Source organism: Mastigoproctus giganteus, chromosome 2 (assembly GCF_048544385.1).
Source record: "Mastigoproctus giganteus isolate SK-2022 chromosome 2, ASM4854438v1, whole genome shotgun sequence".
In the NCBI taxonomy this organism is placed as follows: Eukaryota; Metazoa; Arthropoda; class Arachnida; order Uropygi; family Thelyphonidae; genus Mastigoproctus; species Mastigoproctus giganteus.
In genome coordinates this window covers 172,056,924-172,084,518 of record NC_143576.1, presented here as the reverse complement: position 1 = coordinate 172,084,518, position 27,595 = coordinate 172,056,924, and the positions used below count along the sequence as shown (strand labels likewise).

Here is a 27,595-nt window from a genome sequence, read left to right as displayed (position 1 = left end):
ACGTAAATGAAATAATGAGTACACATGAACTGATAAGTGATTTATGGAGAAATCAAGTGGCTTCGCTTTGGCACTATGATACATGGTTAGTTTGGTTTTGATTTAGTTTTCTCAAAACACAGTAAATTCGAGGCTATCAAATAAATACATGGCAAAATTAATAAATCATGTTGGATTGAAGTAATGGCCACCAAAACAAAAAATTATAAAGTTGAAGAAAAGTTAAAGATTACTGAAAGATTTAAGAATGGTGAAACAAAATGCAGTATATGATCTGTGGTTGGATGAAAGAGGAAGAAAAACTTCTTTCTTTAGACTTCATAGAAGAGGAAGTAGGCCTCTAAAGAAAGGAAACTAGACTGTGATGTGGCCCAATGCTTATATCACTGGTTTCTACAGAAGCATAGTGAAGGCATACCAAGAAATGGGATAATTCTGAAAACACAAGGAATTATATTTCATAAGCTATTTGATGGAGATAACAACACACTGTCGAACCAGAATTTAAAGCTTCCGAAGAGTGGCTTTGGAGATGGAAGGCTGGATGCCTCAGGTTAGCTTGCAGTTGGTGACATTACAAAATCTGCATTTGCTGACATTACAGCAACAGAAGCATTTCCTGAATTTCTGTGTAATGTCATTATCATTTTTATTATTATTAGGATAGGCACATGATGTAAGAAAGCAAGCTTATATAACATCACCCAAAAAAGAAACAAAAAAAACACACCCTTATTTCACCCATTCACTCGCTCCAAATGTTTGTCAAGTTTTGCCTTGAATCTATTTAAACTATCAACTTCTACAACGACAGATGGAAGTTGGTTTCAGCAATCAACCACCCACTGGCTAAAGGCAAACTTCCGCACATCTATCTTATAACCGTCTTTCCTCAATTTGAATTTATGGCCTCTCAGGCGATTATTCTGAGCAAGAGGAAGAATTCCATCAGCATTGAGCATGCTCAAACCATTCAAGGCTTTATACACCTCAATCAGATCACCTCGAAGGTGATCTGTTTGTGAAAGCTCTCCAGACACTGTAATTTGCAAAACTTAAGCCTTTCTTCATAAGAGCAATCCTTTGTTCCATTCACTAATCTTGTTGCCCTTCTCTGTACTCATTCCAACAGTTCTACATCCTTCTGAAAATGAGGCCTCCAGACCTGTATACAATACTCAAGGTGTGGTCTGACCATTTCCTTATACAAGGGGATAATCATCTCCTTATCCCTGCTAGAAAAATTCCTGTATATCATTGACAAGACACCATGAGCTACTCTTGCAGACTGTCTGCACTGCTCAAAAAACTTCATATCTGCCTGCACAATTAGCCCCAGGTCCTTTTCATTCTCTACCACTGTCAGTGTGGTACCACACAATTGATACGTTACTTTGGGATTACTGCTTCCCATATGTAGTACTTTACATTTGTCAATATTAAACTTCATTTGCCATCTCTCAGTCCATCTGCTCAACTTTTCTAGATCCTGTTGCAGATCCTAGTGTCATTAACAACCCTGCCAACCTTCGTATCATCTGCAAACTTGGACATTAAGCCTGATATACCATAATCAATATCATTTATAAATACAGAAAACAACAATGGACCCAACACTGAACCCTGAGGGACTCCACTAATAACATTAGTCCACTGATTACCACTCTCTGTCTTCTCCCGCTCAACCATCCCTTTATCCACAGCAGCAATTTACCTCCAATGCCACACTGCTCCAATTTGTGCAGCAGTCTTCCATGTGCAACAGTATCAAAGACCTTTCTAAGATCCAAATATATGATATCAAAGTTATTCTTTGCATCCAGTTCCTTTGTGACTACATCATAGTCACAAAGGAACTGGATACTGAACATAGTCTCCAATCAAATTAGTCAGACAAGACTTCCCCTTAACAAACCCATGCTGTGTCGGAGCTATAACTGAAGTCTTGTCTAGATGATCCTGCAATGCTTCTTTAACCAGTGCCTCCATTAATTTCCCTGAAACAGAAGTTAAACTAACAGGTCTATAATTACCTGTGTCTCCCTTTGATCATCCTTTGTGGATTGGGTCACATTTGCACATCTCCAGTCCATGGGTACCTCCCCTGAGTCCAGGGAAGCTCTCATAATTATGGTTAAGGGTTTGCTTACTTCCTTTAATATAACTGGACAGATTCCATCTGCCCCAGGTAAATTATTATTATTACAAAAAAAAAAAAAAAAAAAATTCCCAAGTTACCCTGAGAGAGAGAGAGAGAGAGAGAGAGAGAGAGAGAGAGAGAGAGAGAGAGAGAAGTAGAAGAAATCACCAAGAAGACAAGAAAGAGAAGAATGATGATATCCAGCTCAGGATCCTGGGTGTGCCAAGCCCATACTCACCAGGTGTGAACTCCTGGGGGTACAAGATAGTGAATTGACAGAGATTAACCGTTGCACAACTGTGATGAAACAGTGCTCTACAATAAACTTGTCCTCAACAAGTCACCGGATACTAAAAAGGCACCCAACAAGCAGGCACGGAAACTAACAGAGTGAGAATTACTGTGTTACTGTGTGCAGGCAAGACTGGAAATCACAGGCTAAAGCCAAAGTCCACAGCATTTTAAGCACATCAACATAAACATAAAATCTCTACCTGTGATTTATAATAATAGTTTCAATGCTTGGATGACGAGTGACATTTTTGTTTTGTGTTCTGAAAGTAAATTTGTACCATAGAAGATGCCACTTGCTTTCCAAAAAACTTGAAGAAAGGCTTGGGTACTGTTGGATCACTGCCCAACTCACCCTTTGACTGATGTCTTGAAATCAAAAGATGGCAAGATTAGAGTCGTGTTTCTGCCAAGAAACACAACTACACTAATTCATCCCATGGATCATGGTAATATTCAAGCTTTAAAAGCCTATTATCATGGAATTATGAATTCAGAAATTCAAGTTGTAGAATTTCTGAAGACATTAATACTGAAAGACATTGAATACAATGTTGGATTAGCATGGAAGAAAGTAAGCTCAACAACAATTGAAAACTTCTGGAAATATGTATTGGAAAAAATGAGATTACTAATAATAATAATAATAATAATAATAACGAGATCACTAGAAATAATCATCTTGAATTAGCAGCATTTTCAGAACAAGAAGCAAAGGCTGCTTGTAATGTACTTAAGAGCAATCTTGGAGCAAATGACCTGGCTGCTTGGATTGAGATGAATGTAGAAGCTCCAATTGTGCATTACCTGAGTGAGGAACAAATCACAACCTCTGTAAACAGTAGGAGGACAATTGATAAACAGAAGGCCAGTGATAACAGTGATATGTACTGAAAAAAATGCTGTCATCAGTTCCAGCAAACTAAATTACATGACTGCTCTAGAATGGATGCATAAAATGTAAATCATTGTTGTTTTATGGGACACTGGCTAGATGACAGCATTGTGTATTAGACAGAATTGTGTATTAGTATAATATAAAGGGAATTATATAACCTTTAATTCTTTTAAGTCTTTTAGTCTGTATACTCATAAAACATTAGTAAATATAAAGTTTTTATTTACTAAGTAAAGTGTATTTATGCTAAAAAAATTGGGAAAAATGGTAAAATATTTTTTGCCTTTAAAGTGCTTCGCTTATAACAAGTATTAAAGTTGTCGCCTGACACCCACATTATACTGAGGTTGGTTGCACTGTATATATAAAATATACATGTATATTATACATTAATTAAAAATAATATTACCAACAACATTAATGCTGGAAATACAAGGTACATTGAAGCTATTATGTCTCAGGGTAAAATAAATACACTTGAAATTCATCAGGAAATGTCAGACGTTTGTCCGAGCAGTTTTTAAGGATGGGAGTCTTGCGAGAACAAAGCTCATCAACCAAGACCTGGAATCGGTCATTTTGAGGCCAAACATCTCCCAAGTAGAAGAATTTGTTTTGAACAACAGGAGATCAACGGTGGAAGAAGTTAGCATTAGTAGAGGCATACGATGCAAGAAAGCAAGCTTATGCAGCATCAGCCAAAAAAAAAAAAAAAAAAAAAGAAACTCCCATTTCACCCCTCCATTCATTCCAAATGCCTGTCCAGCTCAGCCTTAAATTTATTTAGGCTATCAACTTCCACCACAAGAGATGGAAGTCTGTTCCACCAATCGACTACCTGTTGGCTAATGGCAAATTTCTGCACATCTATTCTACAACTGTCTTTCCTCAATTTGAATCTATGCCCCCTCAGGTTCTTAATCTGAGCAAGAAGAAGAATCCCATCAGAATTCAGCTAACTCAATTCATTCAAGGCATTATACACCTCAATCAGATCACCTTGCATGGGCCTACTCTCCAGGCACTGCAATTTGCAGAACTTAAGCCTTTCTTGGTCTTAAGTTCTCTTGCTCTTCTTTGTACTCGTTCTAGCAACTCTACATCCTTCCTAAAATGAGGCCTCCAGGCCTGTACACCGTACTCTAGGTGTGGCCTGACCATTGCCTTGCATAATGGGATAATCACCTCCCTGTCCCTGCTAGCAAAATTCCTACACATCATTGACAAGACTCCATGACCTGCCCTGGCAGCCCGTCTACAATGCTCAGCAGACTTCATATTTGACTGCATAATTACCCCCAGGTCTTTTTCACTTTCCACTTCCCTGACTGTAGTACCACACAGTTGGTACATTTCTCTTCAGTTATTGCTACCCATATGCAGTACTTTGCATTTGTCAATGTTAAACTTCGTTGCAACTTCTCAGCCCATTTGCCCAACTTATCTAGATCCAGCTGAAGTAGCATACTGTCTTTACTGTCGTTAGCAACCCTGCCAACCTTTATATCATCTGCAAATTTGGACATTAAACCTGATATACCTTCATCACTATCATTGAAAAAAATATACAAAACAACAATGGGCCCAACACCAAACCCTGGGGAACTCCACTAATAACATTTGTCCCCAAAGAGCAGTGTCCACTGATTACCACTCTCTGTCACCTCCCACTCAACCATCCCTTTATCCATTGTAGCAATGTACCTGAATGCCATACCTCTCCAATTTGTACAGCAGTCTTCCATGTGTAACAGTATCAAAAGCCTTCCTGAAATCCAAATATATATGATATCAAAATTATTTTTGGAATTCAGTTTCTTTGTGACCACATCATAGTATCCAATCAAATTGGTCAGACAAGACCTCCCTTAACAAACCCATGCTGTGCCTTAACTATTACTGCAGTCTTGTCTCGACGATCCAGCAATGCTTCTTTAACCAGTGATTCCATTATTTTACCCGGAACACTAGTTAAACTAACAGGTCTATAGTTACTTGTGTCACCTTTTGAACCTCCTTTGTGAATTGGTGATACATTTGCACCATTCCAGTCCATGGGAACCTCCCCTGAGTCCAAAGAAGGTCTCATAATTATGGCTAAGGGTTTGCTTACTTCCTTTTCTGCCTCCTTTAATATAACTGGATAGATCCCATCCACCATAGATGCCTTCCTTATGTTTAACTTGAACAATTTCTCCTCCACTTTGCTCTCAGTTATTACAAAATCACTTAGCTCCCTGTTAGAGGTTGATAAACTTCTGGCATTCCCCTCATTGAATAATTCCTCATGTGTGAATGTAGATGCAAAATACTCAGTCAGTTTATCAGCTACCTGAGCATGATCATCAACAGTCAACCCATCTATGTTAAGTGGTCCAATCTGATTCATCCCTTTCCTTCTAGAGTTTACTTAAGTAAAGAACTCTTTGCTGTTTTTCTTTGCATCCTTTGCCAAAGATTTCAAATAACCTGCCTTCGCCTGCATAACTTTCTTTGTGACTTGATTCCAGACTAGCTTATATCTGCAATAGGCTTCTGTGTCACCTGATACTTTATATACGTCCCACACATTTTTTTCAATTCCACGAGCCTCATTAGTTCTTGTGACATCCATTTAGGCATAAATCTTGAACAGCATTTCTTAGTTGTAATGAAAAGCTTAGTAGCCTAAAAAATTAAGTCCCTGAAGGCTTCCCATTTAGAATTCAACGTTGGTAACATCATCAGTTAACCCCACTTACAGAATTTAAAAACTGTCTAAAATCCCTGTAGTCACCTTTACGAAAGCAAAAGCCCTTCCCTTAAACCTTGATGGTAGATACATCTTCAATAATTCCCACATCAGTACACTGTGATCACTGTCACCCATCATCATCAGCCATTTTTAATCCACTGCAGGATGAAGGCCTCTCCAGCAACTTTCCAGTTCCTTCTGTTTTGTGCAATGGCCATCCATTTACTACCCACAAACTCATGAATTTCATCGATCCATCTCCGCCATTGTCTTCCTGGTTTTCTGTTATTTTCTTAGTCCACCTGTCATTATGTCTTTGAGCTATGTGTCCTGCCCAAGACCATTTTAGTTCTTTAGTTTTGATAAGAATGTCCTTTACTTGAGTTTGCTGCCTAATCCATGTGTTTCTCTTCGTATCTATCAGTCTGATTCCCAATATAATTCATTCCATTCTAAACTGTCCAGTTCTCAGTTTCTCTTCCATTTTTTTGGAGAGTGCCCAAGTTTCACTTCCATGAGTCATGATGGGGAGTATACATTGGCTCATTATTTCAGACAAACTGGGATATCGCTCTTCAGCATGTGATTATATTTCCTTAATGCTATCCATCCAAAATTTATTTTTCTCTTGACTTCCGGCCATTTATCATTATTACAGCTAATAACTTGTCCCAGCTTTGACTCCACCTTTTCAATTACTGCTCCTTCAGTCATTATGTCCCTTTCTGTGGCATACTTGTTCATCATTACTTTTGTTTTAGCCATATTCATCTTTAGTCCAAAATCCTTACTAACTCTACATAACTGATTAAGATTTTCCTCTAATTCTTTGGAATCGTGGCTTATGAACACAATGTCATCCGCAAATCGTAAATGGTTTAGGTACTCTCCATTCACATTGACTCCTTTCTGCGACCAGTCTAATTTACTGAAAGCTTCCTCAAAGGTAGTAGTAAACAGCTTTAGACATATTGTCTCCTTGTCGAACTCCTTTCTCGATTTTAAATTTCCTACTGTCTTTGTCTTGTCTAATAAAGGAGGTAGCATTCTCATATATTTTCTTCAAAATCATAATATATGGTGTATCTATGCCTTGTCTTTCCAGTGCCCGAAACATTGCCTTATGCTGTATAAAGTCAAATGCCTTTTCATAATCCACAAATGCCAGGTATAATGGTGTTTTATATTCATTTGCTTTCTCCATTAGCTGTGATATTACATGAAGGTGATCCATAGTTGAGAATCCTGTCCTAAAGCCAGCTTGCTCTTTCAGTTGATTCTCATCAAGTATTCTCTCTAATCTGTTAGTAATGACCCTTGTGTACAATTTGTAGATGTGGGATAACAAGCTAATTGGTCTATAATTTCCAATTTCTGATTTAAATCCTTTCTTATGCAGCAAAACTATGATTGCATTATTCCACTGCTTCTTGACTAATTTTTCTTCTTTGGATTTCTTTTTCCCTATAGGTTTCTTTGGCTTTATCACTTTCAGAAAGTTGTAATATTCTTCATTGATATCTTGGTCCTGAGCAGTCTGCAGCTCAAACTTGTTCTTAAGTTCCAGTACATACTGCTTTTTCTCCTCTTCTGTTATCTCAAAGACCTTTGTATTATTTACTCGAGTCAGTTTTTTCCTTTCCTACATCTATATCAAGTATACATCTTACCATTCTGTGATCACCTCCAATGTTTACCTTATTCAGGACGGTAACATCATTCACGATATATATATATATATATAGATTTTTTTTTTTTTTTTTTTTTTATGTAAACCCCAAACATGAGAGGTACTGGAACCTATAGTACTTAGTACCGTACTTGGGTTGGAGGATGAGAAGACGAAAGAAGATATTTGTTCACATTAGACTTGAACTTCTGTAGACTGTAATTTTCAGGAAATACGTATGAAGGAAGGTTGTTCCAGAAAACGGCAGTTGAATGAATAAATGAGGAAGATGAAAAGTTGGTTCTGTGGGTTTGAAGTTGGACAGTAAATGGATGTTGGCTGGTGGCAGCACGTTTTCGGACTGTTTTGAAAGAGAGAGCAGGAATTATAGAAGCCAATTCAGAAGAACAGTGCCCATGGAAAATTAAAGTAGCAGAAACAGTACATCTATGAGACAGTGGGTGGAGAGACTCTGTTAGAGATGAATCATTAATTAACCTATCTGCCCTTTTCGGAATGGAATCAAGAAGCCTGAGAGGGGTTTTGGGGGCACCACCCCAGATGTGGGAACAAATTCCATGGCAGGGCGGATTTGCGATTTATACAGAGTGAGCAGCTGTGTGGAAGAAAAATAACGCTGAGAGCAAAAGAGAAAACCAAGTTTTTCAGAAGAAGCAATATTTTTAATGTGCTTGTGCTAAGAGAGAGAGATTAGAAGTCAGGATAATCCCCAAAAAAGAAATATCATTTTGCCTAAAAATCAGAGTTACTAAAGATAAGCATAGGAGCAGAAGAATCCTTTTTGTGAGATATAAGACAAGACTGAGTTTTAGAAGGGTTGAAATCAACTAAGTTGTCTTTGCCCCACCTGAAGATCGGCATTTAAGGAATTGGTAGCAGATTTTCGAGAAGTTGAAGCTGATTGAACAGGGCAAGTTTTCTCAAAATGTAAAGTGGAATGCAATGTGCTATCATCAGCAAAACTATGGATTCGATTTGACGTCAATGGAAGAAGGTCATTAATATACAAGAGGAAAAGTATGGGGAAAAGAACTGAACAATGAGGGACATCAGCATTGGTGGAAAAGTTAGAAGACAGAGAGCCATCTACCATCACCATCAGCAAGCGATCAGACAGTAAACTGGATAGTATGGTGCAAGAAAGCCTATAGCTTATGCTGCACCAGCCAAATAAAAAAAATAATAATAAAAAAAAACCCGAATAAAACAATGATAAAAAAATAATAATTAATAAAAGAAAAGGCATCCTATGCACTTCCCTCACCCAAAAGTATTATCCAGATGACCTTTGAATTTCCCCAACCTGTCAGCCTCTACCACCCATGTAGGCAACTTATTCCAGTAATTTATAACTCGCTGGGTAAATTAAAACATCCTGCAGTCCAATCTAAACATTTCCCCCGTAACTTGAATTTCCCCTAGTTCTAGAATCTTTTATAATCTTGAAAATTTCGTCCTCATTCATTTTACCGATGCCTCTCAGAGCCTTAAACACCTCAATCAAATCTCCTCTAAGGTGTCTAGTTTCCAAACTCTGCAACCCACATATTCGAAGTCTTTCTTCATAAGGACGCCCTTTTGCTGATCTCACCAGGCGAGTTACCTGTCTTTGCACCCTTTCAAGAAGCTCGATTTCTTTCTTTAGGTGCGGTCTCCATACTTGAACACAGTATTCCTAGTGTGGTCTAACAAAAGCTTTATATAATGGGATTATCACGTCCCTATCTCTACTTGCAAAAGTTCGATAGATCATCGATAGGACACCATGGGCCTTCCTTGCAACCTGCTTACAATGCTCAGAGAATTTCATGTCCGACTGTATTGTAACACCCAAGTCCCTTTCCTCCAGTACAGGGTTTAGTTGAACTCCACTAAGTGAATAAGTTATTTTGGGATTACTGTTTCCCAGGTGTAATACCTTACACTTTGTTGGATTAAAGCATAGCTGCTATTTTTCTGACCATTCCTGAAGTCTATCTAGGTCTCTCTGAAGAAGCTCAGCTTGACAGTGATCATTAACTACACTACCAATTTTAACATCATCTGCAAATTTAGACATCACGCCCTCTATTCCTTCATCGATGTTGTTTATCAAAATTAAAAACAACAGTGTTCCTAATACTGATCCTTGGGGAACCCCCACTTCTTACATCAACCCAATCTGAGGAATAGCCATTTATCACAACCATCTGCCTCCTGCCCTGAAGCCATCTTGCTATCCATCTAAGGATTTTCCCAGTGATTCCAACCTGTTCCAGCTTATAAAGCAACCGCTCATGTGGGACTGAGTCAAAAGCTTTGCTGAAATCTAAATAAACAATGTCGAAATTATTCCCTAAATCCAGCTCGTGAGTGGCCCTTTCAAAATAGCGAACCAGATCTGTTAAACATGATTTTCCTTTTACAAAACCATGCGGAGTATCCTTGAGAATTTCAATTCGATCCAAATGATCCTGAATTCCACCCTTGATCATTGCCTCCATGGTTTTCCCTGCCACTGAAGTCAGACTGACAGGTCAATAATTTCCCACTTCACTCTTAGGGCCACCCTTATTTATGGGAGATACATTGGCACTTTTCTAATCCAAGGGAATCTCCCCAGAGTCTAGTGATGCTTGCATAATTAGCCTCAATGGTTCAATGCACTCACTTGCCACCTCCTTTAAGATTATAGGGTATATTTCATCAACTCCAGGAGCCTTACTGGCCTGTAGGCTCGAAAGTTTTTTCATTAAATAATCTTACGAAATTTCAATATCATTAATTACATATTTTCAACTTCGCTCCCACAATTTCCCATTGCCACAAAAGGTTTTTCATTTGTAAATATCGATGCAAAATAACTGTTGAGTTCATCTGCAATGGCAGCTGGTGTATTTAATACTATCCCCTTTCCCTTACATAAAGGTCCGATCTGGTTAGTCCTGCTCTTCTTGGCATTTATATATGTGAAGAATTCCTTATCCCCTCTCTTTGCTCTGTTTGCTAGTGATTTCTCATAAACTGCCTTTGCCTGTCAAACCTTTTCTGTGGCTCTATTACAGATCATCTTTTAGTGTTTTAGGCTTCGGTACTTTTTATTGCTCTGTAACATTTCCATTCCACCTTTTTTTGCTCAAGGAATGTGGCAACTTCACTATTCATCCAACTTGGATCCCTCCTGGTGGAGTATTTTTTTAATGGTAAATACCCAGTCAAGGCATCTGAGATTAATGTTTTAAAGGCATACCACAGTTCAATTGTATTCATTCTCTGCACGATATCTACCCAGTTGATAGAGGCCATGTGGTACCTTAAGGCATCATAACTTCCTTTTCTGAAATTAAAACCCATTCCTTTGTCTTTTACTACTGTCAATTACAATTAACAATTATAACCAATTACAAAAAACAGTTGGCAAACCATAAGATGGTTATTTGTTGTTATTTTGGTTTTTTTTTTTTAGGAGCATTAGCAACTAAGGCCATATTGCTCCGGGAATATGCGGTGGTCATTCCCTGACCTTTCCGCATCCTCCGTATTTGGTGGTGACGGGCTCGAACCCCGGTCTAATCAAGAAGCGTGTGCTACGCACTGCTGCTCCTTCCCACCTGGCTACGGAGGGCCATAAGATGGAAGCTTGTTTAGAAGACCTTTATGCCGAACACGATCGAAAGCCTTTGAGATGTCAACAGCAACTGCATATGTTTCACCGAACTTTTCCATTGAATTTGTCCATAAATGGGTAACATAAGCCAGAATATCACCAGTAGATTGACACCGACGGAATCCATACTGGCGATAGATGGAAGGTTTCTAGGTAGTTTAAGAGTTGGCAGTTAATTGATTTCTCCATTACTTTAGAAAGAGTAGAAGTAATTGAAATGGGACAATAATTGAATGGGAGGGATTTGTCACCCTTTTTAGGAACTGGCTGGATATGATATGAGCAAATTTCCAAGCAGAAGGAAAAACACCTTTGGAGTAAGAAAGTGAAAAAAAGTGGCAAAGAACAGGAGTAAGTTCAGGAGCACAGGTTTTGAGAACAAGTGGAGAAATACCATCAGGACCTGGAGCTTTCTTAGCATTAAGATTCATCAAAATCCTTCTGATATCCTTTTGACGGAAGACCACAGGAGGCATTGAATGGAGCGTGTTGTGAATGGTGGGAGGTGTTTTACCAAGATCATTAATACATGGGCTGGAAGAAAAATGGGATGCTAGCAGGTCAGCTTTATCCTTGGCTGAAGTGACAACAGAACCATCTGGTTTGGACAGAGGTGGGAGCAGAGATGGGCAAAAAAGTTTCAGCCTATAGCTTTGGCAAGAGACAAGAATGCTCGCCTACCATTAGAGCAAGAAACAAGTTTTCTACTCTTAGCCTGTTCAAACTCTAGTTTGGACTGATTAATAACTGCTTTACAATTGTTGCGAGCTTTGGTGTAGGCAGAAAATGAAACTGAAGAATTAGAAACAAGCCAATTATGATATGCAACGTTCTTCTCTTGGACAGCCTTAGCACATTTATTGGAAAACCAAGGTTTAGATAAAGGACGAGATTTTAAAGTGGAGTGTGGGATAAAGGATTCCATTCCTGCAAGAATAATTTCACTGACACGATCTGAGCAAACGTTGACATCAGAAGTTTTGAAACAGTAATCAGACCAAGGAAAAGAAGAAAAGAAGTCTCGCAGGTCATCCCATTTTGCATTCTTGTAATGCCAAACAATACGAGGTTCGGAATAGCCATGAGATAAAGGTTCCATTGGAGAAGAGACAATCACCAAGTTGTGATTTGAAGTACCTCTCACTTCAACCTTGTACTTAGAAGGGTTGTTTGTGAGAAAAAGATCAAGTGTGTTGGCTGTATGGTTAGGATTGTCTGGTATTCTTGTAGGTAAATGAACAATCTGTGCAAGGTCATTAGTAATTGCAAAAGCCTCAGCATCTCAATCAGCTGGGTCGGTGTGATTAGAAAACAGAAGCCAGCTGGAGTTGTGAACATTAAAATCACCAAGGAGGAAAATTACCTCACTGTTAGGAAAGTTTTACTGGAGAAAGTCAAGTTGCAAAGAGAAGAAGTCAAAGAGCTCCAAGTGATTAATGGAGTTGGGAGAATGGTACAGACAACAAATGAATTTGACACAATGAAGTAGAGAGATTTTAAGCCAGAGAAGATAGAAAAGAAGAGATTCCAAATTTACTAAGTCTCTGACAGGGAATATCGGAACAAACATATGCACAAGTACCACCTTCGAGGCGAAAGGAATCATACAGTGAATAATTTGGGCATCTGAGATGAGCAGTAGTTGAATCAACCAATCACAGATTCTGTCAGAAAAAGTACACGGGGTTTGTTTGGCAGACTACAAGTGGAAACTGACGTCGTTGAGATTAGAACTGAGACCATGTATATTTGTGAAATGAACTAGGAAGTGTTTGGGAGGTTTAGATCTTTTCGCAGATAAGCTTACTCTATTAGTTTGATAATTCATGGTGTATTCAATAGTAAGAAAAAGTGTGGCAGGTGGGGGGACATGCTATATGAAGTAATAAAATTTTTGGATATGCTGTACATGTGGTAAGAATATACCCAGATCCTTGACATGACGTGGCCTCGACAATGCCCCCCGCGCACACACTGCTCGGACTCCCTCCAGTCACTATCTGGCAGAGTAGAGGTAGCAAGATTATACACTAGCTGATCCAGAAGCCTCGTAAAGAGTTACCAATGGATCCGGTCTGGTGTACTAACTAGTGGCCAGCTTCCGAACACCGTTTTACAGCTGTACCCTCGAAATGTAAGATAGATTAGATCTCGCCATGATGTTCATCATAACCTCAAAAGTCATCAGTCGTACTGCATGATGGAAGAGATGGGGAAGGGTTGACCGGAACTTAGCTCTGGAGACTAAACATGGGTTCCAGCAGTTAAAGTCTCCAATAAGCAAAGTGGTGTTATTGCACTGGTTGACGAGAGTCATCTACCACCTAGTATTGCCTGGTAACACAGAGGGGCGGCATTCCTCCATGAGGTGTGGACGGCACACCTTGACCCCTGCTTACCTTGGTTCACACCTGGGTAATCACCCAGTGTTTTAAACATTCAGGTAGCAAGTACAGCTTGTCTGGTATATCTGAGAGAATGGCTGTGACAACCTCAAGGTGTGACAACCCCTAACACAGTCCATGCATTTACTTGTTCAACTATGACAACCAGCAGTCCTGGAAATCTCTATTATGCTGCTTTCCAGGCTGCTGCTCATTCTAATAGAATTGCAACCTAACTAATCTATATAAAACTAAACTAGTCATTTAACTAATCACTAAACTAATCATTCTAATCTAGCAGAATTTGGATTGCAATATCCAAGTAAAATGCAGGACAATGTCGACATGTAATACAGGCGCATCTTTGTGTACTAAATAAGCAAAAAATAAAGCAAATGAAATAATTATAAAACTAATGCTAATTGCTGTATTTACACATTGACAGGGACTTTGTCTGGGATTAATGCACATCAATGCATAAATAATAAGTGTCTTAATTATTATCTGTTTCCGTGTACCTTAATAATGTTACACAAGTATGAAATATTTGAATAATAATTTTATAGGACAAAGCTTTAATAACATTATCAGTTATTAAACATGCATAAAAATCATGATAATATTACTAAAATAAGTGTTTTAAGGATTATCAAAATTGGTAGCAATATTAATTAGCGTATAGAGGAAATTAAAAAACTAATCTATATATAAAACATATATTCACATATATTAAAATGGGAATGAAAGTTCACCAGAAGTACAGAGAAAAAATTGGAAGAAAATTTCAGAAATGAAAAACTCAAAGGGCCAATGAGATGGTATGTCTCCTTTACTGGTAAAGTTTTCACAACTCTAATATTAATTTAGAAATGGTAACAGATGAAATTAGAGCAAAGTTGATAAACTAAGAAAATGCCCTGGAAGAAGCAAAGAGATATTCAGGGCACAACCAAATGCTAAATCTATCATTTTATCTTTCTTTTTCAGAATGAATGCGTTAGTGACTTCCTCAATAAATCCCTTACTTACCACATAAGATAATGTATTCATGTCCCACAGAACACAGTTATCTCTTCAATCAATAAAGTCCATTTTGGACACTACCATTTCATAACACAGTAGTCCCTTCCTGTTATCAATCACTTCTTACACATATCCTTGGGTGGGAACCATGTCAGGGACATTTGTGTCCCTTGTTCTCATTCTCTCTCTCTCTCTCTGACATGCTGGACTAAATAATCATTCAATTGGTTCAAAAATCTAATCCCAAATGGTGTATTATCAATCCAAGATTCCTGGTCAACAAGAGATAAATTATAGTCACCCATAATGAGGTAATCACATTTTTTTTCTCATTCAAGTTGATTAAACAGATTTTTATTTTACTCCTAAGTTATTTGGTCTATAACACACCAATCTTTCCTTCATGAATAGTAATCTCACACCACACCAACTCTACTTCCACTTGGACTTGATTAGGAAACAGATTTCTAGAAACAAATCTAGCCACTTTCAAACAGTTTGATTAGAAGCATAATATTCCCTCACATAGTTTTCTATCTCTCTTATATACACCATATTTACTGTAATGAAACTTTCATCCCTTATTTCAGGGTAATGCCATATCTCAATTATTTCTACCTATCAATATTAATTGACTTGACCATAAGATCACCCTGCCTAAGAATATTTTCCTTCAGTATTTGAAGTTATTATTTATGTGCATAACTGCTACTACTAAACCTGACATGACCTTATTTACTGTTTATTCTACCACAGCAACTGTTGTGGTAGAATGTGATTAAATATTGAAATTCTCCATTTTAAGAGAAGCTCTGCCTAATTAGGAGTGTACAATTATTTCCAACTAAGTTTCAATGTATTTTTGATACAGGAATATACACTTCTCAACTTCCTTTTTTTTGAATTGCAGAAATGGTTTCTCATTTCTATAAGTTTTTCAAATGCTATCAATATTTTATTTCTATTAATTAATTCATAGAAGCATATTAATCTGTTGTACAACAGCTGCCATCCATCAGGGGTTCCCCCACTAATTTGTAAACTAAATGGAATGTTTATTATCCATACAAAATAAGCATAGCTTTAATCAATAATATAATAAAAAAAACTGGCATTAGACTTACTTAAGAGTGTTACAATCAGCCTTCAACTGCTGTACATACATGCGAGTAGTAGATGAAGCAGATGGTTCCACCTGGCTACAGATCTGAGGAAGGTAATGAGGAAGTAGAGTTGGAAAGGTGTCTGTGATTCCTTTGATGACCCGCAAAAAGGTTAGCAAAGTGGAGTGATCAACTTTTCCGAGCTGGGAAACTAGAAACTCTAGACAATCTCGACCCCTGTCCTGTACATATACACAAACATATACATTTTAAAAAAATGAAATAACTATTTGGAATTTTTTTTTTGTTTTTCTGCTGTTTTCACGGGAAAAAAAAAAAAAAGTGTGTGTGTGTGTGTGTGTGTTCTGATTTTTAATGATTCATAATTATTCTTCCCATTAACTTATGCCTTCAAATAATTCTTCTAAACCAAGTTTAAATTAAAGACAACAATTTCCATTATAGCTGATAATGACAATTAATTAATCAATATTCAATTTTTTGTCTTCTTACTTAAGAAAACTTAAGATATTTTATAAATTTTTTTTTTAACTAATTTTTTTTTTCTTTTTCTTTTGTTTTAATTCTGGTTTCGCTTCTGACAATAATCATATTTTAATTAAGGATAATCAAATCAAAATAAGAAGAAATTAATATTTAAAAGGATTTATGTACAAAGAAGCAAAATTTTAATTTTTATAAAACTTCAAAATTTCATAAACACTTCACAGAGCAGACCCCTATGGAAAGCTCACTACAGGGAATCCACTGGCATTCAGGAAGCTCATTAATGAAAGGGTTAACCCATTTACTTCAGTACAGAATACAATCCCTCCTTGTGGCAGACAGGAATGAATTTTTTTCTGTGTGTCCATGAAAAGCAAATGCCAACAGATTCTTTTTACTCAATACAGTGCCTAATAGCTATACAAAATTTCTTCAGCAAATTCAACTCCCATATCAGATCATTTAGTTCAGTTTGTGTAAATTGTTGAGTCTTCTTTGAGATGGTTTAAACTTCACCCACAACTTCAAATTCACTATGCTTAGTTAATTCACTTATGTTTACTTAAGGGGAGGGAATAAACAGAATTAGAGTCTATTCTAGAATCACTAAACTTCTGAAGTTTAGCTGGAATTTGTACATCTTCATCATGAGTGGCATGATGAATAGCTGATACTAGACATTTGACATAGTATTGAAGTTTTGTCCTTCATACTGTATCCGTTAATACTGCATTGCAAAAACAGAAAACCAATGTGTGGTCTCTGTGTTCATTCCATACCACAGGTGCACCAAATGCGAGCCATTTCATCTTTCTGACCCGTTGTCTCACATTTCCATCACAGAGATGGCAGATATAATGTGGGCTATGATTTCTCTTGGTCACCAGCACAAAAATAAACATGCTTTCTTGTAAAAGTCAGTAATCCATTGTCTCTGATTTCATTGTGTAAAAATTCCATCAGAAGGAATCAGGATTGTTGACACATTATGTGAAAAACATAAGCTACATTAATAACAACAGCCATTAATGAGGAATTAACAATTAAAGCACCTTCAACACTTCATTCATTACCAAATGATACAATTCATGATGCACTACATATGTCAATTAGGTGCACTACAGCAAATGTTATAATGCCATTTTTTGAAAATTGATGAGCAGAAAAAAAAAATGACTGTTGTTGTTTTTGATAATCCAATCAGACAGGGAATAAAACTGTGCTCACAGTTTTCAATATGCGACAATCATGTATAGCTATTTTGAACCACAACTATGTATGAGAAACACTTCACTATATATTTACTGATAAAATTCGATTTGGTCTAACTAATTTTGAAATAAACTTAAGCCTGACATATCCGAGTGGTCAGGAGCGAGAGTGCATAGCATGCGTTCCTTGAGTGGATCGGGGTTCAAGCCCGTGGCTACTAAATACGATAAATATTTGTATTTATGATTTATTGTACACTCTACTGACTTGGTTATCATGCTGGAGTATAAACAGAAATTTTTTTAACCAGTGGCTTGTAGAGTTTACAATCAGATTAAGAACCTGAGGGGTCATAGATTCAAACCGAGGAAAGACAGTTGTAGAATAGATATGCAGAAGTGTGCCTTTAGCCAGCGGGTAGTTGATTGATGGACCAGACTTGAATTTTATTGTTATGGAAGTTGATAGCTTAAATAAATTTAAGGCTGAACTAGACAAACCAGACTATTAAAATAAAAATATAATTTTAATTAAAATTAAAACATAAAATTGTTAAAAACAAAACATGTTTTAAAGATATCAATAGACAAAGTTAAAACAAAACTTGTAAAAAAATATTGTGAAAATTATTGTGCACCACCATTGGCAGGCTGGTGCTCAACACAAGCATCGTACTGGACACATGAGTAGTGTGAGGCAAGTTTTTTCATTTTTTATCTATCGCCATATTTTTTTTAGGTACACTGCTGAACATTTTCCGATTTTTTTGAATTAACAGGGAAATCGATTATCTGGGATTTTATTTTTACCATCTATCCCAAAAAATCAAGAGTCTACTGTACTTTGATAACTGCAATCTAGCAATCAAAAAATGTTCCTTTTCTAAAGAACCCTTACTACTTCTTCATTCCTATCTGTGCAATTTCACTAACAATGGCTTTGTGTTTGTTCTTCTACAACTGTTTATTTTTTTGCTATTTCATGTCTGATTCGGTTGAAAATGAAAAAAAAAAAAAATAAAATAAATCACATTTATATATAGTATATACAAGGCAAGGCAAACGTTACTTTTTTTTTGAATTTTACAATACAGGGAAAATCTTGTATGTATCTTCTGAAATTTTACATTATTTTTCTTTGACACCTTACTGAAAGACATTGCTAATTAACTACACACCACACAAGTACTATGAAATGATTGCACATTACAAAGAACAACACTAGTATCCCACACTTCTGTTTTGAAATGTAGATTAATACATCTGGTGGCAATTTTTTTAATGAAAATAAGCAGAAATTTGCAGATTATTTTCAAAATTCCAATTTTAATATAAAACTACATTTAAACTAAGTTACATTTTTTTTGCAAAAATAAAAAGGAGGAAGAACTGTTTTTGTAAATGACAGAGGAAACTATATATAACCAACTATATTATGATGGTGAGGCAGTTTTATTTTAATTGAATTAAAATAAAATTAACAATCTATACAACATACACTTACCAAACTAAGTTTCCCAATAATGCCTAACATGCGTGCCACAAGGCTTAATGTCCCTGGTTGCAATTCGGCAGCCATTTTCATCTTCTGCACATGCTCAGTGAAAGGCAAAGGTCGCACAGATGCCATATCAAGAAATATTTGAAGGGTAGAGGTTGATGTGCTTGAAATGGTAAGACACTCGCTCAGTTGTGGAAGATTACTCTCCAACAGCTAGGTAAAATGTTCACTAACATCAAAATTTTATGCTGTGTTATAAATAAAATGAAAAACAAAATTAAGAAATAATATTAAGAGTAAATAACCTATGTGCAGGTTTGTAAAATATCAATGCCAACCTACTATTATTTAAAAAAATAAATAAATAAATCAGATACATACAGTACAAGGTAATCAAAAATTTGTCACATCAGTTCTATTTTTGTAGAACATATCTACTTTGTACAATGTATCCCTTCATTAAAACTTTTTTAATATTGGTTTATTCAAAATGCCATGTATTGCAAAGTTATTTCCATTGCTTCAGCAAAATACATTGGTTTTTATATATATTTTAAGTATGAATAATTCAAAATACAACTAGTTAGGTGGTAGATGACTTTCATCAACCGGTGAAATACCACCACTTTGCTTATTGGAGGCTTGAAGTGGTGAAACCCATGTTTAGTCTCTAGAGCAAAGTTTCCGGCATCCCCCCCCCCCCACTCCTCCTTCAGCCCATGCATGGTACTAAGTACTATAGGTTTTGATACCTTTCATGTTTGGGGTTTCATAAAAAAAAAAAAAAAAAAAAAAGAATGAAATTCAAAGTCTGAATTGGATCCTATGACTTTCAAATAGTTTATCTAATTCAAAAAGACTCCAAAACCAACTTCACAAACATCATTATCATAAACTAAGTGGAGATATAATGAAAATTTGCTACTGCACAGTAAGTAAATACTATCGTTATACAGTGTATGTCATCTTTAATTTTTTTTTTCACCACTGTATTTTCCACCATAAGCATGGTGCACTATAGCCATAGTTGCTGATGCAGCAGAAAAAAAAAATAAAAAAAACAAAAAAATAACCTTTAAATTGTACATTAATACCCACTTTCTCCAGAATTGCATGCAGAATGAGAATTCACATACTTATAAACTTGCACTAAAAGTGCATATGCAATCCATTTTGTTAACACCACTGAAATCAAAATGCACATCCTTTGAGATGGTATAGAGGCTTTAGCACAGGTCACTCATTTGGAAAGGTCTAGATTTGAGGTCCACCACAGACTGGAGGAATCATGTAAATTGGCCTGTGAACACACTTGCACAAACATAATACCCAGTAGTGTAATATGGCCTAAGTTGCTGATGCACCTGAAAAACCACCATCAACAACAAACAAAATATACTGTGATCACTAACGATACAAATATGATTTTCCAATGCAAGTGAAGTATATCATTCTTTGTCATTACTCTATTTCATTGCATTATTTGCTGGTTACTGGTAGTTACCTTTCATCCCTCTTCACATACTAAAGAAGTGTATTAGTCCTGGTTAAATTATTTTGCATATTTTTAATTCAACCAGTACAATGCTTTGCAGTACGGAACATGTCTTTTTATGATCATTCCTATTAAAATACTTTCCACACAATCATACCTTTACTGTTCATTATTAACTAAACTATTAATTCATAATTATTACATTCCTGACACACTTTATCAGACCACTGGCATGTTATTTAAAAAAAAAATAATTCTAAATTTTTAATTTAATAGGTATATATTAAATTATATGTTGAATAGAATAACAAGAAAGTGAAAAACAATAAGGTAATAAAATGTAAAAAAGACAATGGAAAAATGGGGAAATAGTCTAGTGCAGTCAATGGCACCAAATGATAAACCTACACAGAGCATGGACAATAAAGTGGGAAAAAAAAAAAAATTATGTACCAGGTACATAACGAGTTGCTGCTGCTCTACTCTGAGACTGATAGTGTCACAGCAGCAGCCATTAAAAAAGTCCTTGCTGCAGGAACTCATTATGAAACTGATACAGTAAAATAAAACATTACGAAAACTGGTACAATAAAATAAATAAAAAAGTATTGCTGAATTATTTTTATTGAAAAAATAATTTCAGTACAATGAACTATAATGAAGGGAATTTTTCATTGTACTAGTGTACAATGAAATAATTCATATAAAATATATTATAATAACACTAAAATTATTGGTCTATGGTAACTGAAATAAGATATATAATTTTGACGATCAAATGATTTTAATTTCTGAGTGAATACTCCATCGATTGTCGTTCCATTAAGTGTAGTATTTACTAAAGTATTTGACTTAATATCTAAATTGAAGACATCTTTCATAAATTTACAAAACTTCTTTCCAGCCTCAGAATTTAATTCTAGATTGAAATCACCAGCGAGAACTATAGGTATGCAATCCAGTGGCTCTTCCAATAATTTTCCAAGCATCAAATTCTTGTTTATGAATTTTTGAATTATATCTAATGACATCCCTGGAGTGATGTATATAGCAACAATAAAAATAGATTCACTATTGAATTTGCACAAAGATCGACAAATGTCTCCAATTTCATCTGATACTGCTGTTGCATTGCTGCTATTATGTTGTGCAAAGATATGTGGTGTATTGATGATAGTTGAACCTTCACGTTGATATACCGCAACACCACCACTATGAACATTCAACCTTTTAAATTGAGTCACACATTGGAATGGTTTAAGTAATATATGTTCATCATTACGCAACCACGTTTCCCTTAAGATCAATATTTTGGATTGCTGCAAGACTGTGTCCATTTCAGTATCTCGAACATGGACCCATAAACTTTGTACGTTCATTGACGATATAGATATGCCACTTTGTACTTTTATGAAATCTTGCAGTTCATCCTGTAGAGACAGTAGCTTATTATTTTTCAAGCGATCTAGTTCAGCACGAAGTTCTATATTATTAGTAGCTTTGCCATAGTGAAATGTGAAATTGTCGTGGGGGGATTTGTAAGATATAAACCTTGCAATGAGGTCACTCAAGATAAAGCCACGTATACAAGTTGCTGATCTTTCTCATAATTATATACAACTTTGTCTGTCAAAGGTCCCTCCTTGAGATTTATGTATAGTCAAAGCACAAGCACATACTAAAGGAAATTGTGTATGTCTACATGTTAATTTCCTATTGTTGGAAATCTTAGTTGATCGTTTTATAATAATAACAGATTGACTAGGTAAATGTTTATCTTTCACATATTGTGAAACAAATTCAAAATATACAAGTACCGATTGCATCATCATTGTTGACAGTTTACCAATCCATCGACCACATCTATATTTGCAGCAATCATATACGGTTTTCCTTTCAATAATGATGGAATGTATGGAAGTCCTGCAGTTTCAGTCACTGACATTTTATGAATTTTATTTTCCATACTTGCTAATTGTTCTTAAGAACAATTAGCAAGTATGGAAATAAATAAATCCATGGTATAAACCTTGTGCAACCACTTCATGGGTTTTATCTGCAACTAAAGCATTTGTATTATAGGCATTTATATCACTATTTCTTAAAAATAGTCGAATCCCTTGCAGACATAAATTAGTAGCATCTTCTTTGGTAACAAATCTCGAATCTATAATTTTAAGTTCATCTAGTAATAACGCTTCTCCACTGCCTATTTTTGTAAGAATTTTAGAAAATGTACTATCAGTCTGTCAAACAACTTGTACTAATTCATGAAATTGTAGTGAATTCCATAATTCTGGAGAAATCTCTAATGACTTGTTTATAAATTCTTTAGATTCCAATATAGAATGAGCAATGTTAGCTGTTAATTCCTACTGATTTAAATGCAATTTGCAAATTTTCTGCGTATGCATTTGCATAATTTTCATTGCCATATATAGCAAATATTGGGGAGTTACTCCACAACAATCAGATCTACGAATTTCACTTGAAAAGGGAGTAATCGTAAACCATCATAAAGGGAGTAATTTTCAATCCATTTTTAAATTTTCATGCATGTCCCAAATATATAGCTGAAAAAGAAAGTTCTTCTGCATGTATATCAAATATGAAACTTGTTGGAGATGATTTCTGACCCGGTCCTTTAGATAAATATTTATCTATGTATATAGCACCATCGCATTTATGTTAGAGTAAAAAATACAAAATAAGGTGATAAAGTGAGATGTAAACATAATGTGGGAGTAATAAATGTCCCACATTATATAAGACAAATATATATAATGTGGGACATTTATTACTTGTCCAATGATTCCATATTGTCCATGTTCATAACATAAATGACGCATTTGCATAAAGGGTAATCATGGTGATATCAAACGCCTGATTGCACTTAGTTTATTAAGGGTATGATTTCCTTACTTTTCTTAAACAACTCTCATCATCATCATTTAAGCAGTCCTTATCAAAAAGGAAAACACAAATATATTATTAATATTAGCTTATATTGCAAGAATTGCTGCACTTGCCAAAAAAAAAAAAAAAAGAAGTAAATAAGAAAATACAAATTATCTACTTCCCTCCTTAGTTAGTTAACTTTCCAGTTAACCTTTGAATTTCTTCAAACTGTCAACCTCAACTACCTGCAGAGGCAACTTGTTCCAGTAATCAACATCTTGCTGGCAAAAACAAAACTTCCTACAATCCTAAACCTCTTACCTGTAATTTGAATTTTTTGCCTTATTTTACATTTTTCTATAACAGCGAAATTTCCACCTCCATTAATTTTACTAATCCTTTTGGGAGCCTTATAAACCTCAATCAGGTCCCCTCTGAGGTGCCTGGTTGCCAAGCTCTGTAGTATATATAATCAAAGTCTTTCCTTGTATGGTCACCCTTTAGCCGATCTTAGCATTAGCAAAGGCACATGATGCAAGAAAGCAAACTTATATAGCAATAGCCAAAAAAAAAAAAACAAAAAAAAACCTCATTTCACCCAAACTCTCGCTCCAAATGTTTGTCAAGTTCTGCCTTGAATCTATTTAAGCTATCAACTTCTAGAACGACAGATGGCAGTTTGTTCCACCAATCAACCACCTGCTGACTAAAGGCAGACTTCTGCACATCAATCCTACAACCGTCTTTCCTCAATTTGAATTTATGGCCTCTCAGGCGATTATTCTGAGTAAGAGGAAGAATCCCATCCGCTTTGAGCATGCTCAAACCATTCAAGGCTTTATACACCTCAATCAGATCACCTCGAAGGTGATCTGTTTGAGGTGTGAAAGCTCTCCAGACACTGTAATTTGCAAAACTTAAGCCTTTCTTTGTAAGAGAAACCCTTTGTTCCATTCACTAATCCTGTTGCCCTTCTCTGCACTCGTTCCAACAGCTATAATGAGGCCTCCAGACCTGTATACAGTACTCAAGGTATGGCCTGACCATTGCCTTATATAAGGGGATAATCACCTCATTATCCCTGCTAGAAAAATTCCTGTATATTACTGACAAGACACAATGAGCTACTCTTGCAGACCGTCTGCGCTGCTCAGAAAACTTCATATCTACTTGCACAATTACCCCCAGGACCATTTCATTCTCTACCACTGTCAGTGTGGTACCACATAGTTGATATGGGGATTACTGCTTTCCATATGTAGTACTTTACATTTGTCAATGTTAAACTTCATTTGCCACCTCTCAGTCCATCTGCTCAACTTTTCTAGATCCTGTTGCAGCAGCGTACTGTCATTAGTGTCATTAACAACAGTGCCAACCTTTGTATCGTTTGCAAACTTGGACATTAAGCCTGATATACCATCATCAATATCATTTATAAATACAGAAAACAACAATGGACCCAACACTGAACCCTGAGGGATTCCACTAATAACATTAGTCCACGAAGAGCAGTGTCCATTGATTACCACTCTCTGTCTTCTCCCACTCAACCATCCCTTTATCCATAGCAGCAATTTGCCTCCAATGCCACACAGCTCCAATTTGTGTAGCAGTCTTCCATGTGCAACAGTATCAAAGGCTTTTCTAAGATCCAAAAATATGATATCAAAGTTATTCTTTGCATCTAGTTCCTTTGTGACTACATCATAGTATCCAATCAAATTAGTCAGGCAAGACTTCCCCTTAACAAAACCATGCTGTGTCGGAGCTATAACTGAAGTCTTGTCTAGATGATCCTGCAATGCTTCTTTAACCAGTGCCTCCATTAATTTCCCTGGAACAGAAGTTAAACTAACAGGTCTGTAATTACCTATGTCTCCCTTTGATCCTCCTTTGTGGACTGGGGTCACATTTGCACATCTCCAGTCCATGGGTAAGTCTCCTGAGTCCAGGGAAGCTCTCATAATTATGGCTAAGGGTTGCTTACTTTCTTTGCCACCTCCTTTAATATAACTGGATAGATTCTAATCACCCCAGGTGCCTTTCTTGTATTTATCTTCAACAATTTCTCCTCCACTTTACTCTCAGTTATTACAAGATTATCTAGATTACTGCCAGAGTTGAATACACCTCTGGCATTCCCCTCCCTGAATAACTCCTCATGTGTGAATATCGATGCAAAATATTCATTTAGTTTGTTAGCTATCTGAGCAGGATCATCAACGGTTGAACCATCAATATCAAGTGGACCAATCTGGTTCATCCCTTTCCTTCTAGAGTTTACATAAGTAATAGAACTCTTTGCCGTTTTTCTTTGCATCCTTTGCCAAAGATTTCTTGTAATATGCCTTCGCCTGCCTAACCTCCTTTGTAACTTGGTTACAGACTAGCTTATATCTATCACAGGCTTCTGCATCACATGTTAATTTATATGTATCCCATGCATTTTTCTTCTCTGTCACATGTCTAATTAGTTCATCTGACATCCACTTAGGCCTAAATCTTGAACAATATTTCTTTGTAGGTAAGAAAAGCCTAGTAGCTTCCAAGATTAATTCTTTGAATGCTTCCCATTTTGAATTTGCTGTTGGTAACATCATCAGTTGTTTCCACCGTATAGAATTTAAATACTGTCTCAGGCCACCGTAGTCACCTTCACGAAAGCAAAAACCCTTCCCTTTACCCTTGATGGTAGTTACCTCTTTGAGTAAATCCCACTTCAGCACACTGTGATCATGATCACTGCCACCTAGTGGTCCCTTTATCTTCAGATTCTTGATGCATGAAGAATCACTACTGATAATCAGATCAAGAGTATTACTCCCTCTGGTTGACTCCCGAACATGCTGTTGTAGAAAACAATCATCCAATAAATCCACAAAAGCCTTGCTTGTGAGTGTGTGACCAACCCACAAATTCCATCAATATCCGGAAAATTAAAATCCCCCATTATAAGACACTAATTTACTGGCCCATTCTATATTTCTCTGCACAACTGCTCATTATACTCATCAGATTCATTAGGCCTATAACACACACCTACTCTCATTTTTCCTTTCCCAGTGCTTATGTCACACGAAACAGACTCAACATTGCATTGTCCATCCACATCAATTGGATGCACTTCCTTAGATTTTATGTGTTTCCTAACTAACAGTATAATCCCTCCTCTCTTCCTGTTCTGTCTATCCTTTCTGTACACATTGTACTCCCCAAATTCCAGTTCTGCACTGCTTAAGTCTTGTGACATCATGTCTCTGATATCCCAACAATATCTGCCTTTGATGTCTTGACTAGCACTTCGAGCTCATCGAATTTATTAACTATACTCCTAGCATCGGTGTACATGCAAGTATACATGCACCTGTTTCTACTCTTAGTTACCCTAACACAGCCCATGTATTTATTTGTTCCACTATGACTCCCAGCAGTCCTGGAAATTCCCATTGCCTTGCTTTCCAGGATGCTGCTCAATTGCATTTCAAAAGAAGTAGTGCAAGAATCATTTTTACCTCTGCCAGTGGCTACTGTTAATCTATTAATCCGTGTATCCCTCCAAGCTAGCAGTTTACTGACCCACCTAACTCTACCTCGATAGCATCAGCAAATATTCTTGCATCCTTTCTATTTAAGTGTATCCCATCCCTGAAGCAGTCTCTCCTGTTAACAAGTGCAGACCAGGCTGAGAAAATTTCTACCCCTTGAGCCTTGCACAATCTCTCCAGGGCCGAATTGATCGACAAGGCTCTCATCATATACTTTTTTTTTTTTTTTTTTTTGATTTGGTAGTTGTTGGCGCATCGGCTTCTGTGGCCATATTGCACCTCCCAAGGTTTTTGCAGTACTTTGATCCAAGCCCGAGGCGGGAATCGAACCCGCAACCTTTGGGTTGCCGGGTAGGTACTTTACCCACTCGGCTAGCCCGGTCGGCTCATCATATACTCTATCCTATCGTGTCTGGGCAGAATTGCAGACACTCTCAAATTCAACCCTAACTCATGGCTTTTTTTTCAGCATTGTCTTGTACTTGTTAAGTAATTCTGCTGGTCTCTTACTCTTAATATCATTAGT

General features: G+C 36.5%; 1 protein-coding gene across 1 annotated transcript in view; it reads right to left on the bottom strand.

Annotated features, from left to right (window-relative positions):
- melt (ventricular zone expressed PH domain-containing protein melted) overlaps positions 1-27,595 on the bottom strand; it is a 283,797-nt gene that overhangs the window by 185,273 nt on the left and 70,929 nt on the right. Inside the window, exons 6-7 of the mRNA XM_090368782.1 lie at positions 19,132-19,341; positions 15,931-16,151 (exon numbers count right to left, since the gene is read on the bottom strand). Coding sequence (XP_090224908.1) covers positions 15,931-16,151; positions 19,132-19,341 — 431 coding nt within the window. The remainder of the gene's footprint in view (positions 1-15,930; positions 16,152-19,131; positions 19,342-27,595) is intronic.